The sequence below is a fragment of the Barbus barbus genome, assembly GCF_936440315.1.
Source record: "Barbus barbus genome assembly, chromosome: 30".
NCBI classification, from domain to species: domain Eukaryota; kingdom Metazoa; phylum Chordata; class Actinopteri; order Cypriniformes; family Cyprinidae; genus Barbus; species Barbus barbus.
The window spans coordinates 25,886,127-25,900,958 of record NC_136758.1 but is presented as its reverse complement, the minus strand read 5'-3'; the positions used below and the strand labels follow the sequence as shown (position 1 = coordinate 25,900,958).

The 14,832-nt window shown below is 35.1% G+C and overlaps 2 protein-coding genes across 9 annotated transcripts in view; one reads left to right on the top strand and one right to left on the bottom strand.

Annotated features, from left to right (window-relative positions):
- Window positions 1-551: 551 nt before the first annotated feature.
- On the top strand, window positions 552-6,153 carry ccdc170 (coiled-coil domain containing 170; the record flags this gene model as incomplete). The annotated part of the gene is made up of 10 exons (XM_079386110.1): window positions 552-662; window positions 740-996; window positions 1,417-1,561; window positions 1,629-1,814; window positions 2,048-2,365; window positions 2,444-2,623; window positions 2,766-2,939; window positions 4,275-4,517; window positions 5,128-5,343; window positions 5,878-6,153. 10 exons carry the CDS (start codon window positions 552-554, stop codon window positions 6,151-6,153), a joined length of 2,106 nt encoding a protein of 701 aa, XP_079242236.1.
- Window positions 6,154-7,149: 996 nt separating this feature from the next.
- LOC306850736 (nesprin-1-like) overlaps window positions 7,150-14,832 on the bottom strand; it is a gene marked incomplete at its 5' end in the record, with an annotated part of 105,341 nt that continues 97,658 nt past the window's right edge. For 5 of the 8 annotated variants that reach the window (XM_079386574.1, XM_079386567.1, XM_079386569.1 and 2 more), the window contains 6 exons: window positions 7,150-8,066; window positions 10,565-10,623; window positions 11,839-11,931; window positions 12,786-12,998; window positions 13,084-13,212; window positions 13,308-13,508. In XM_079386574.1, the coding sequence (XP_079242700.1) occupies window positions 7,817-8,066; window positions 10,565-10,623; window positions 11,839-11,931; window positions 12,786-12,998; window positions 13,084-13,212; window positions 13,308-13,508 (945 nt within the window). In that variant the 3' untranslated portion in view covers window positions 7,150-7,816. The remainder of the gene's footprint in view (window positions 8,067-10,564; window positions 10,624-11,838; window positions 11,932-12,785; window positions 12,999-13,083; window positions 13,213-13,307; window positions 13,509-14,832) is intronic. The other 3 variants (XM_079386570.1, XM_079386571.1, XM_079386568.1) reach the window with 2 other exon arrangements.

The window sequence follows — 14,832 nt, the reverse complement described above, 5'->3', positions numbered from 1 at the left end:
TTTACTGTCTACTGTATCATGTACATCATTTGATTTTGTGTCAGAATTAATAAAATGATAAAACATATACAGGATAAAACATATACAACCACTATATCTTTTATGATCGTCTATGCACGATTTTGTTAATTCATAACCAAAATGCATAGCATTTTATTTCTATAAAAAGTTAATGAATATTCATTGTGCCCCGCAAACAAAAAGTATGTTCTTAGAACGTATTGGTCACGTACCCATACAACTATGATTTTTTTTTTTTTAATGTTTTAACTTTTAGGTACATTTTAAAACGCTAGAATATCAAAAGGAAACATTTCTAATGAAAAAAAATATATAATCCATGAATCATGTATAAAGTTTTTGTGCTAATATTTTGAGAATATGATTCAAACCAGAACCAGAAATAATTTGAACGAGCGTTCTAATGTTACTGGAAGAACATTTGTTCATAACCTTGCCAGAACATTCCGAAAATGTTCTCTGTTAGCTGGGTGAATGTTACTGTTGCTATGGATACATCAGGTTCTGTCTGTCAGCATTCAGGTTTAGCAATGGAGGAGTCTGTTATCCAGCAGCACCTCACACACTATAAACAGGCCACTGAGACGGCACGTGAGGAGCTGGCCGTCCTGCAGACCAAATACAACAAACTCCAATCACAGGTCCCTATATTCACTGGTCATTTGTGGTGTTTTGGATGCACATTCTTTATGTGAAATGACTTACATGCTTTTAACAGCTCTTGGAAAGCCAATCCAAAGTTGCATCTCAGGAAGAGACTCTGAAAAACTTAAGGGATGCTGTAGATCGACATAAAGAGATAGAAGCGAGACAGGAATCTCTCATCAGCTCGCTCAGAGAACGCAACTACAACACCGAGCAGGAGATGCTCTCCATCACCTCCTCCAAAAGCTTCATGGACATGAGAATACAGACACTTACAAAAGAGAATGAGGAGATCAAGGGGAAAATCATGGAACTTGATATTAAATCAAAGTGAGCATTTACTTCACACTACTAGTCAAAAGTTTGCACACACCTAGAATTTCTCTTTTTTTATAATTATAAAATGTTCTATATTTGATATCAGTAAATTATCTTGCACCTCTCTAAAGTCATGAGATCCATTCTGGGATGCTTTTTTTAAAAAACAGTATTGTTTAAACTTTAACATTATTTATTAATAATTGAATAATAAAAAAAAAATAATAATATATTTTTTTGTTTTACATTTTAAATTTAATTTAATTTTTTTAATAAAAATAGAACATGATTTTTTATTATTTCTATATTACCATGCACATTTTGACTGGTAGTGTACATAATACTAAGGCTTATTATAAACTAGTCAGTCAAAGCATCATCTTTATGTGATTTTATTGCATAGATTTTCTTACTGCCATCACATATTTGCAGACAGTATTTTGCAGAATGCAACAAGGCAAAACAGGAAGCTGCTGAGAGCCAGAGAAGATCTGATGAGTTTATATCAGCAGTAGCAAACAAAGTCTCTGTAAATGTGTCAGGAAAGGCGGATCCTATGGATTATATCATATCCGTGGTGAGTGTTTTCACATATGCTTTTAACCAATATTCTCACAATCTCTGACAAATCTCTCTATGATAAGGTGGACGCCTGTTTCAGGGAGAGAGACCGACTGAAGAACTGCATTTGTGCTTTAGAGGAGAGTGTGAAGTTGTACGAGGTGGAGTGTAAAGCCAGCAGAGAAACAGTCAAGAGACTGGCGACTGATGTAGAACATGAACAGTCGCTGTCAGCATCAAGAGCCAATGAGCTGAACTCTAGCAGACAGGTATCCTACAGATCAATAATGCAATTAAATACCATTTTAGAAATCAACAAGCAAAACTAATGTCAATAGTAAAGAAAATTCCTCAAATATTTTTCATTTCTTATACTTTAATACTGTATAGTTCAATAGTTCAGTAATTGATAGTAATATGGCTCAGAGGAAGACAGGAATCATGTGTTTTCTTCTAATGATTAAAGGATAATACAAGACATAATCTTACATTGTTTTGTTAGGAATTGGATATAATCTCCCTGAAGAAACTAAGTTTGGAGAGGGAGAACCAGAGCCTCAAAACCTCCCTGCAGGAGTCTGAACTGGCGCTGGCGTCTGCACAGCAGCGCTGTCGCCACTATGAGAATCTCTCTCAAGATCTGCAAAATAAACTCCACTGCTGCCAGAATGAAGCTCAGGTGTCTCACAGCCACCATGAGGCCTTCATGAAGAATGTGGAAGCTCTGCTGGAGGATGAGTCTCGTCCTCTTCAACACACAGAAAGTGAGCTATTGAAGGCACTTACGGCCTTGTTCAGCAGGGAGAAAAGTGCACAAAAGGTAATGTTTGCATCTCATATTATTATAATATAGATTGCGTTCCTATTTTTTCACTCCTGTTCTTTCTGTGTGCTCTAGTCTCAGCTGGAGATGGAAGGCAGGCTGGCGGAGGTGGAAGAGCAGTTGTTCAGACACAAAGAGCATCAGAGCAGCTCAGAACGGAGAGAACAGGAGCTGCTGGACAGAATCAAGAGTCTGGAGGACGAGCTGCTGACAGCTGGAGTCTGGAAAGATGGACTGAATCAGGACAAACAGCATGTGAGGAACTGGATTTATACTGCCAAAGCCTGTTACTGTATAAACTGTAAAACCTTTCTAGCCACTCTGTATCATTTGGAATTAGAACATAATTAGAATGTATCATAAATGTCCTAAAATGACCTGTCTTCTGTCTCGGTAGTACCTGCGGTTTGTGGAGCAGCTCTCGGAGAAGCTGAAAGTGGATCATGTTGCTGCTGAACTGGGATTTGATATGAGACTCGAGGCCGTTCTTACACGAGTTGAACAGCTGAGCAGACAGGAAGGGACAGCTTTACTGGAGACCAAGACACAAATCTACAGCCTTCAGAGAAAGGTGCTGACATGTCAAAGAGGACAGGAATGAATTTAGTTCAGTGTTTTGGTGCATAACCTTTCCAAATATACAATAATTGTTACAGGTTTACAGATTAATGCCCTATTTTATCATAATTTATCTTGAAAAAAACGTTTTAGAAATAGTCAAATAAAAATCAAAAATAGTGCAGAAATGAAAAATAATTGTTACAGACTTACAAACACATTTTAATGCAAATGTCCGTAAGTGATATCAAAAACTTTTTTTAAATGGTAAAATGCAAATTGTTACAGATTTACAAATTATTGGCCAATTTAGTCAGATTTTAATACAAAGTTCAAGGATTTTTCTTAAAGGTGTCATTGGATGCCAATTTTCCACAAGTTGATATGATTCTTTAGGGTCTATAACATACTTGGGTTATAATTTCTCAATGGTAGTGTAAAAAAACACCTTCTTTACCCTGTCAAAATTAGCGCTGTTTTCATCAAGCCGTTTTTTTAGTCCATGTTGCTTTAAATGCTAATGAGCTCTGCTCGCCCCGCCCCCCTCTTCCATGGAGTGAGGAGCAGTACTGTAACTGGCTAACTAGCATGTTATTAGGAAAGGCAATTTGCAAAGATTCATAAAAACGTTAATCCTCTGCGTCTTCAGCGGCTCAGATGTCGGGAGTAAATGACGACTGCTATGTTCATTATTACATCCAACAAAAAAAACACCTCAATCACTTAATCTGAGACATTCTTGTCTTCCCCTGCACCAGAGTCGACACAATGGCGGACAGCTCTCAGTTCATTCAGGGTGGGTCTAAGGTAAGACGGCCTTGTCGATCAACTATCATGGGAGGGGCCTGTACAGAACTACGTCATCCTGACAGGAATCTCAGAACAGCCTGATTTGAGAAAGGGGATTTAAAAAAAAAAAACATTGGGTGGATTTTTATCATTATAGGATGGATGTGTATACACACTTCCAACACACATTTATGTTCAAACAACTTGTAAAGTGAATTTCGCATCCGATGACCCCTTTAAAATTTATTTAAAAAATGTTCTATTTTTGTACTGGTAATAATTTTATTAGAAATGTATTTAAAAACAAACACATTTAATTTAATTTTAAACAAAACAAATTCTTCATTTGTTATATTAGATTTTTTCATATACTATTCATTTATTTATTATACTTCTCATTTATTTTAAATGTATTCAATGTAAAATCAGTGTAAAAATGCAAAAAAGTTTCAACATAAAATCTAAAGGAAATTCTTAAATATAAACCATACAACATTCCTACCTATTGTTTATATTATTATTTGATTAACTGCTTTATCATTTCCATCAATGGCTGCAGCTTAAAGAACATAAGGAGCGTTCAGAAAGTAAAGAGCTTCACCTGGAGCTGCTGAGGAGGAAGATGGTCCAGCTGGAGGAGGAGAAGAGGAGCCGCTCAGCTCTGGCGGTGGAGAAAGATGACGCTAGTTTGGCCTGTAAGAAGCTCCAGAAGCGTGTGGATCGACTGCAGGCGGAGCTGAGCACCTTACGCTTCTCCAACACCGAGCTGAAAGCCCAGCTGTCCCACACCAATGAGCTCAAGGTACAGGGACGAGGCCTGGCCCACAGACCCTCACCAAAAAGAGTCATTTCAGCATAAAATACCAAACGAAGACCATTTTTTAAATTTAAAAACACAAATGTGACTCTGTAAATATACACCATTTTTACTGTAAATGGTTCTTGAGTTATATGACAATAAGTTTCTATGAATAATAAAATAGATTATTTAGATCAGTGTTTTGGTTTCTGGATCTTTAAAGCATATAGATGATTCATGTAGTTTGTAGAGCATCCAATTTGCAACAGTAAAATCATGCATTTGAGTCATCCATACTGATAAAAAGTAGCGAATACAACTGTGAATACAAGGCAAATTGCTTTGGATTAAAGCATCTGCCAAATGCATGAACATAAATGGTTCTAATTTCGACCCTTAAAGTCGTGATGAAAGATCTAGTTGTGAAATTTTCCTTATGAATTACAAGGTCAAAACACATCAACGATGAAACATGCACAAATGAAATTGTTCACAATGCATTTAGAAAATAGGGTGAATTTTTATTTCATGCCATCTGTAAAAGTGCTGTTTCACATGTAGAGTGTGGCGATGCTTATAAGTGCTTAGAGTCTGCTGTCTTTGGTGCAACAAGATCAAAGTGATGGAACAAAACCAAACCATAGAGGAGCAGAGTAAGAACCTGGGAAAGCTTGAGAAGAACAAGGTAAAGACTGAGAAGAAACTGACCACCATCACGTCAGAGCTGAAAAACCAGGAACACAGAGCCAGAGAAGAGATTCAGCAAGCCCAGAGACTGCTGGACACTCAGTCTAGTGCTATAGCAGATCTCACTCACACCGAGAAACAGGTACAGAGTGTGATGCTAAAAAATACACTACCGTTCAAGAGTTTGCAGTCCATAAGATTTTTTTAAAATGTTTTTAAAAGAAGTCTCTTATGATCATCAAGGCTGTATTTATTTGATCAAAAATGACAGTAAATATAGTAATACTGTGAAATATTATTACAGTTTAAGAGAACTGTCTTCCATGTTAATATATTTTAAAATATAATTTATTTCCATGCTGATGTGTTTCACAAGAAACATTTCTTATTATTATCAATGTTGAAAACAGCTGTGCTGCTTTATATTTTTGTGGAAACCGTAATGCGTTTCCCCCATGATTCTTTGATGAAAAATAAAAAGTTCAAACACCATTTATTTGAAATAGAAATCTTTTGTAACATTGTCTTTACTGACACTTTTGTTCTATTAAATACATACTCGCTCAATTAAAGTATTAATATGTTTTTAAAAAATCTTACTCACCCCAAGTACATATATATGAACAGGAAATGGATTAACTTTGTTAAAACTAACTAGTATGTTCCTACATTGCAGCTGCTGGACTTTAACACGGTGGTGTCTCAGATGTTAGGCGTTGACTGCACAGGTTGCGTCTCAAATTATGAAGTTCTCAGAAGGCTGGAGGTTCTGCTTCAGTCACGTCACTGTCCTGCTCACCTACACCAGTGTCACGCTCCTCGGATCTGGGAAGCTCCAGTTTCCTCCATAAACGTCGCTCATTCTCATGAGTTCCAACCCCAGGCTCTGCCAGCTCCCTCCAGTACAACCTCGGACACCCCAGCGCCCCCCGGGGATAATAATAACGTTTAAGCAACAGATTTATCTGCTTTCTGTAACTGCACCATTCTGGAAACAAAAAGCACCTCCTACTATTGATAGTAATTAAAAAGCAACCATGTATTGTGACAAAATAAACAAATTTTATGCATGCATCATCTTAATGGCAAGTATTTCGCTAAATATTAAGAGATGTTGACCATGTTCGTTGTGATGAATGAGACTCCACCCAGTTTCATCTGGGATAATGCAATGATTTGATTTGTTTACCCAGCTAACAAAAACGTGCTCTAAGGATGTTTAGCTAATGTTCCCATTAAGATACAGAAATGTTGTTTTTGAATATTCAAAAGAACATTCAAAACTTCTATTGTTTTAAAATTTGAAACACTAAGAGAACATTCCATTGTATCATTTTGCAAACATGGGAAGTTACCTTTGAATGTTCTCTGTATAAATACAATGTATAAAAATCATTTTCAGAATGTTATTAAAGACCAGATCATTTTAAATGAACATTCTATTAATGTTACTGAAAGAATGTTCATTAATAACAGAGAACCTAGTCAAGTTCTGAAAATGTTCCCTGATAACTGGGTAATACAAGCCTGTAAATATTACGATTAATCGCGATTAATCACATTCAAAATAAAAGTTTTTGTTTACATAAGAATATATGTATGTGCACGGTGTATATTTATGTATATATAAATACAAACACATACAGTATATATTTTGAAAATATTTACATGTATATACATTTATATTATATATGTAAATATATTTAATATATAAACTAAATTTTTCTTAAATATATACAGTATATGCATGTTTATTTATATATATATGCATAATAAATATACACAGTATACACACATATATTATGTAAACAAAAACTTTTATTTTGGAAGCGATTAATCGCAATGAATCGCTTGACAGCACTAATTGCGAGCAAATCATTTCAGTGTTTAAACAGCGACTCCATCAGAAAATAGGTAAGAAAACAATTATGATTCACAATTAAACAAATGATGGTCATTCAGTCTTTAATTGTAATGAAAAATACTTAGCAGGTTATGTGTATATCATAGGTGTATTTTCATTGCGAAGGTTTCTTAGGCCTTAGCAAACTGTACATACATAAATATCATTTTCTTATACATACAGTAAAGTATATTCATGACACAGTTACCTTGAATATGACAGCAGGTTAGTTAAGATCAAAAATGACTAATCCAATAAAATCAACGACTGTTTTAAAACCAAAGGATGACCACATGCCAAAAATACATATAAAAAATAATTGCAATATAGAGTTCATCAATTTTTATCTTCACTTTTTTACAAGTTATTCATTTGATACAAGCAACCCAACACCTTTCAGTTTTTTCCCAATAAACTTGATCTTTCCATGATTAAAAAAGGCCTTTAGACCTGATTAACTCGCAGTGTAGAGTTAATATCCTACGCTTTAGTTTCCTTCTTCATATCAAACATGGAAGAACATCAGTAGTACTAATGACACTTGTCTGACAGCCGTTTTCAGTGCAATAGGCTTCGTTCTAACATCTACACGAGACTCAGTGACATAATGTAAAATTAGCAGCTGTATTTGCTGTACAAGGACACGATAATGGCTGCCAAACTCAACAGCAGTTGTCAATTTAGAGGGAAACCCGACGCTGAGCTGCCGAGCTCACATAGGTGGAGGCCCGTTGGTGTATCTGAGCATTGGGTGGAAGGAGCGGGCGAAGTTGTTGAGTTGGGCACAGGTGTAGTCGTCAGACGTAGGCACAAGACAGGCCACCACCACCAGCAGCAGCAGCAGGAAGATCTGCAGCGGCAGTGCGGCCCAGAGGACACGCTTCAGGAAGGTTTTCCACCAGGATGGTGGTTCTTCCTCGTCAGAATGGGAGGAACCGGATCCAGCGGCGTTGCGCGACCTGCTATACATGAGACGGCACAACAGGTGGAAACGCTTAGATGTAAAACTAGGTGAATGAGAGAAATGACATTGGTTATCTAGCTATTCCTAGCTGTAGCTAAAGAAATGGGCATGGTAGATTCACAAAAGGCTTCACAAGAGAGTTTCTCTCTACACTCTTAAAATTAAAGGTTCACTGGATATTGTTCATTGATGATTCCATGAAGACCCTTTAACATCCATGGAACATTTTCATTCCACAAAAGGTTCTTTGTAGTGGATAAAAGGTTCTTTGTGGAACCAAATATGGTTCTTCTGTTGCACCACTATGAAAATCCCCTTTCGGAACCTTTATTTTTAAGAATGTAAATAGGCTTTCATGTTTATTGGATGGAATAATTTCTTTACGCATATTTCTTGTACATATTTATCTTTGCCTAACACTGTTATATGACATTTGGGAACACATTAGCTGCCCAAGCTTGACACAGATAGAGTTAGTTTGAAGTCTTCAGTAGCATTTAAAAGCAAAAGGGCCATTTTAAGAGAGTTTTTGTCTTTATAAATATGCCTTTTTTGTTAAAGCGCTGTTAAACAGAGAGCATGCTAACAGGAAAAACACGGCTCAACAGTTCTCAGTTGAAGGCAAAGAGTTTTCCTTAATATATAGTTTGCCTAATGGTGAAAAAATATGCTGGAAAAACTAAAATGCTGTATGTTCAAACCCAACAAGATGCAATTCATGAGCGAATGACATTGTGCAAGATACTTACACCTTGGATACACCAGACAAGCTGACTGGAATAATCAGTCGCTTTAGATACAAATGACGATGTACTAATGATTTAATCTGGCTTCCTTGAATCAATAATCATTAGAAAGTGATACAAACAGTCATGAGTTACTCATCTTTACTGTAGTTTAATACTGTATAGATCTTCTTCTAAGAAAAGTCTCCAAAATATAAAACAATATTATTTCATCTTCCATCATTCTGTTTCTCTTTTTTCACCATTCTCCTTTTTATATTATTTTGAGTTAAATATTTATTCATGTTATATAAATAATTATCCTGTGGTGATCTTGAAATAATCCATTTTCAATTCTTTTATAATAAAAAAGGGATAGTTCACCTGAAAATGAAAATTCTGTCATCATTTGCTCACCTCCATGACTTTCTATAATTATCTTATACTTAAATATAACAAATGACTTAAAAACTTTAATAAATAACCATGTTTTATTATAAAATAATTAGGTTATTCTATTGTGAATGCACATCCTTAAAGGGGACATAATGGAATTACTTCTTATATTAATGGGACAACAGACTTATCGTAATTATAAACAATTCTAATTTTTTATAATTATATTGTGAATATGTATCTTTAAAAGGGACACACTGGCATTATTTATACTTATGACACAATAGTTTTAAAATAAACAATTATCTTAACTATAACATATATAAATCTTATAAACTATAAAATCTTAATTATTATTAAACTTAATTATTTTATCATTAAAAAAATATTTTTTTATATAATTTTTCTTTGATCCACTACAAAAAATGTGTGAATAACCATCGTTAATGCTGACATATCATGGTAAACCAGATTTTGCTGCTCCTTTCAATTATCTTGTTTTAAAAGGACATATTATCATTATTAAACTTATTTGATAATAACAAAAATCTTCTTGTAATTTCACCATAACCCATGCTGACACATGGGAAATCAGATTTTTTGCTCCTATCACCCTGTTGAAAAAAACAGCATTTGCTGGTTAGGTATGTTTTGAAGCATGGCTGCTGGTTTGAGCTGGTTTAAGCTGGTCCTGAGCAGGAGCTAGTTGCTTAGGACCAGCACATGACCAGCTAAGAACCAGCTTAAACCAGCTCAAACCAGCAGCCATGCTTCGAAACAAACCTAACCAGCATATGCTTTTTTTTCAACAGGGCAGAACAGTCCCACCGGTAAAGAGTCCTGACACTGAGTCTCTGTAACGCACTGTCACGTTTCTCTAGCATGTCATTAAACTGCACGGATGGAAGATTGGAGGAGGAAGAAGATGATTAGTCGGTGAAAGAGCAGATGTGACACACCAGAGAGAGAAAAAGAGAAAGTTTGCAAGATTGTTCATTGCAGACGCTTGCTGAATAGACAAGAAAAATGAACGGCTCAGCAGCAAGCAGCCTAGCGTATCCATATTTACAGCCGACAAATATAGAAAACAAGCTCGCTTTTGGTCTGGTGCATGAGCTCCCTTAGTAGTGTCTATCTCAGCTCCCTAACCTGAGCAGTGTCTAGAATCACAGAAGATGATGGAAGTCATCAGCATGAGCCTGTAGCTTGGTAATATTTCTGCATCGCTGGGCCACTGCAAGCGTGGTCTGTCAGGATTATAGGACACTGTCCACTTAGGGGTCAACCCAGAGCCATTAGTGCTAGGGGCCTACGGTCAGGTCATGGGTTGAGTTCCATTATCTTCCAAGTGTTCTAGAAACCAGGAGAAAGGTACCTGTGAAGTGGACTGCTCACACAGGCTCCGGGCTGTGACAGACTACTTTTGCCCCGTGGCTGTTTGCAATGAACAGGGGGGTAAAAGAAAGAAAGAATGTTTCAGTCCAGGCAAATAAAGACAAAGCTACTGATGAAAGAACCCCCAAAAAAAGAAGAGCACCAAGAAAATCAAATGAGGGAGTGACAGCACTTCTATGAAGACAAAGAAACTGGTTCTTCATGACACCCTTCTCAGAAAAACCACCTTGCCAACAAAGGATCCTTCAATATGTAAAAGCTTTTAAAGGGCTTTGAGGAAGTTAAGCTCATTGCAGACATTTCATCTGTTTTCTGAGAGTGAATCTCAAAATCTGCCAAGAACATGTCACAGGTCATATTTTACCCTGGAAATTGTGTTTTACATAAAAGCCACCCAGGAAAAATCTTGCATTATAAAATTTGAAATATATATATATATATATATATATATATATATATATATATATATATATATATATATATATATATATATATATATATATATATATATATATATATATATATATATATATATATATATAGTGTGTGTTTGTATGTATACATATATATATATATATATACACACATACAGTATATATATATATATATATATATATACTGTATGTGTGTGTGTGTGTGTATATATTATAGTATTATATTATAAATATTACAAACAAAAATTAAATAGCATGACAAGCTAATAATTGTAATTATTAGAATTATTAGAATTTAAATATTTATTACAATGTTTATAATAATTATAATCATTAAAATGTTAATGGACCAAAAAAGCTTCATTATCTTTATGCTAAATTTTGAGGTTCAATATGATCTGGACATGTTTTTTTTTCATAGAACCAGTATTCCTTGATGACTACAGAGTGGGAATCTAGAATAAACATGAATGTTGGAAATGAGTGGAGGAACAAACCAAGCCAGAATTTAGGGGTGTGATACGGGTGTAACTAGTTGTTTAAAGGATGTAAAACGCACTTGGATCAATCAATAGGATGTAGAAACACAACAGGGACGAATCACATCTCCAGTTCTGATTCAGCTCTTGCATTAGAGGAGAGCATGCTGGGAAGGTCTTGAGTTTTGGAGGAACTCTGAGCAATATACTAATAACGTGTCAAGTGTGTTTTTGGAGGCCAAGTTCCAGGGACATTCAAGTGTCAAACTATCAAAGGCTCAAAGTGACAAGCAAACACTGATCTCTGAAGGGCTCAACAGAACATGAGGGTGATGTGTTACCGATCGCTGGCGACTGGGAGTGCTGCGTCCAGACACGGGGCTCAGGGAACCGGAAGTGTCCAATTCATCAGCAGACGACCAAGATGACAGGTCCTACAGAGATTGTGTGTGATGAGGAGGGTTGGAGAAAGACAGTGTGAGAAAACATCAATTAGACGTAAAACGGGATTAAGTTTAGGACTACACATCAGGGTTACTATAGCTAACTAAAACCATAAAAAAAACTTTTTTGTTACTTGATATAAAATGAACTTTAACTGAAATAATATAAAATATAAAAAAAAACTTATTTAAATTTCTCATTTTCATTTAGTTTCAACTTGATGTATTAAAATAACTACAACTAAATAAAACTTGCTAACTATATAGACATAAAGAATAAACATCAATAAAACTAACTAAAATAAAATGTAAACAGAAAGTATAAAATAAAAACTATTTCAAAATCTTAATAAAAACAAAACAAAAAAAGATTGCAATGATTCTAAAATAGCACATCAATCATTCATTTACAAAAGTGTTTTTTAACCTTTATGGCTTCTATCACAATATCTGAATAGTATAATATATAATATAACATTAGACCATCTATAATATATAATCCATGCATTTCAAGTTTAAAGAATGGTATTTTGCGCAATAAAAGCTAAATAAATTGAGGGGGAATAAGAATGTTTATATTTTTTGATTGCATTTTTTTTTTTTAAATGACGTTTACGATTGTTTTAATATATTACCGGTAATACTAATAAGAATATTATTTGTATCCATAATGATAATTGAAATCATTTTAAGTCATCCTGTGGCCTATCCTCCCTCTGGTTGAGAACCACTGATTTGGAAATGTTTATTTTAATTAATTCATTCATTTACAGGCACTAATATTATTTTAGTAAACTGTGTGCATCAGTGTTTTTTTGTGACAATGCTGGCGGTCAGTAACTCACCTGCTGACTGCTGCTGATGTCCAGGGTCTTCTGCAGCTCTCTGATGTCTCTCATCACCTCCTTCAGCAACAGCTTGAGACGGTTCCCGATCACATGCACCTTCTCTTTGGCTTCCAGGCAGTCACTGCCCTCCGAGTGGACCAGCAGCTGAAGGGACATGTCCTGCAGGGACGCCACTTTCAACTGCGTGTCCAGCAGCTCCCGGCGGATTTGCTGCGGAACAATCAGTGTTTAATCAAAACAAGCCATGCAAGTTGTTACCCAAATGCTGTACGAACAGAAAACAGAAATCATTTACCAGAAGCGTTTTGTGATGCTCCTGTAGGGTATCGTTGTCCTGAGTGTGGTCAATCGGGACGATCTCATTCCTCCTGCGATCGATGTTCTCCAGCCACAGAAGCAGACCATGACTCATCTCATGGAAGTCCTGAAGATTAGGAAAAGGTCTGGGATTTGAGGAACCCCTCACCACTGATGAAAGCAGAATTTCTGAATGAGTATCTTCCGATAACAGTTTCTTACCTGGCACTGCATGAGCGCGTGCTGGAGCGCGTTCCTCCACTCGTCCAGAGAGCTGCTGAGACGCTCCCAGCGGTTATTCATCTCCTTCAGCCGTCGCTGCAGGTCTCGCGCCTCCTCGCTGTCCGACTGCACAAACTCAGCACTGCAGAGGTTAATGGACAGCACGATGGCCTTGCGCTTATCCAGAGCCTTCTGCAGCTCCTGCGTGGAGTCACGGGTCAACAGAGAAAGGCGTCAATGCCACAATACAATAATACACAAGCTGGACAACCAACAAACAACAAAACAACAAAAAAAAAAAAAACGATAACAGTGGTTCAAAGGTATATCATGGAATTAGTGTTATTTTAGTATTATTACTATTACAGTACTTCTTAAAACTTTGAATTACCTTTTATTTTTATATTTTCAGATTTTAATTTATTGTCAGTAATTTTGTATGTGTTTCTGTCATTTTTGTTATTTTTTTGGTATTTTAATATTTCTATTTAGCTTGGATTGATTTCTATTTCAGTTTTAGTAACTTTAGTATTTTAACTTAAACTCATTTATTTCAGTTAGTTGCAAAAGCAACATTTCTCATTTTCATTTAAGTTTTTCAACTTCTATTTATATTTCATATTCATATATTTCAGATTTAGTTTCAGTAGACAGTTTAATTTAGTTTGACAACCAACAAACAATAAAACAAAGAAAACGTTAACCCTTTCAAACAATAACAGTAGTTCAAAGAATATCATGGCAGTATTATTTTAGTATTTTCTATATACGTTTACATTATTTATTAATATTTAGCTTTCATTTTTTATAATTTTTAGTTTAGGTTTTAATAATCAGTTTTTTTCTCATTATTATTATTTTTTGTATTTCTATATAAATTTTATTGATTTTTATTTTAGTTTTAGATCTAGTAAGGCAACATTTCTAATTAAGTTTTTTAAATTTAGGATTTCAAGTTTAAGATTTTAAGTTTAGGATTTTCAGTATTAAGGATTTTCAATATTTATATTTAATTTTATTTCAATTACTGAAAATTATTTTGAATAGTTTTAGTTAATTTCATTTAAGTTTCTTAAGTTTATGATGGATAACGAAAAAAACAAGAAAACAAGAAGATTTTAGTTTAAGTTTTAGCAATTTTGTTATGCGTTTCTGTCATTTTTATATACAGTGCCCTCCAAAAACAGGAACAGTAAAGACAAAATTGCTCTGTTGGCTGTGGAGTCAAGAAATTTACAAATATGATTAAAAGATGAATATGAGACAAAACTACAGAATGTCACGTTTTATTATTGGGTGATTCAACACATATGTTTTACCAGCTAAGAAGTTCAGCACTTTTAGAGTTTCATCCCTCTATCTGATGTGAGCATAAGTATTGGATCAGTAGCCTCACAGGTCTTTCTAAGTGATCAGCTGTGTTCTGTTGCATTAATTCTTCAGATATTAAAAGCAGGGAATGTGTCGTATCAGTTATATCCATTACTTCTGCATTCTGAATCCTGCATTCGATGATGACACACAC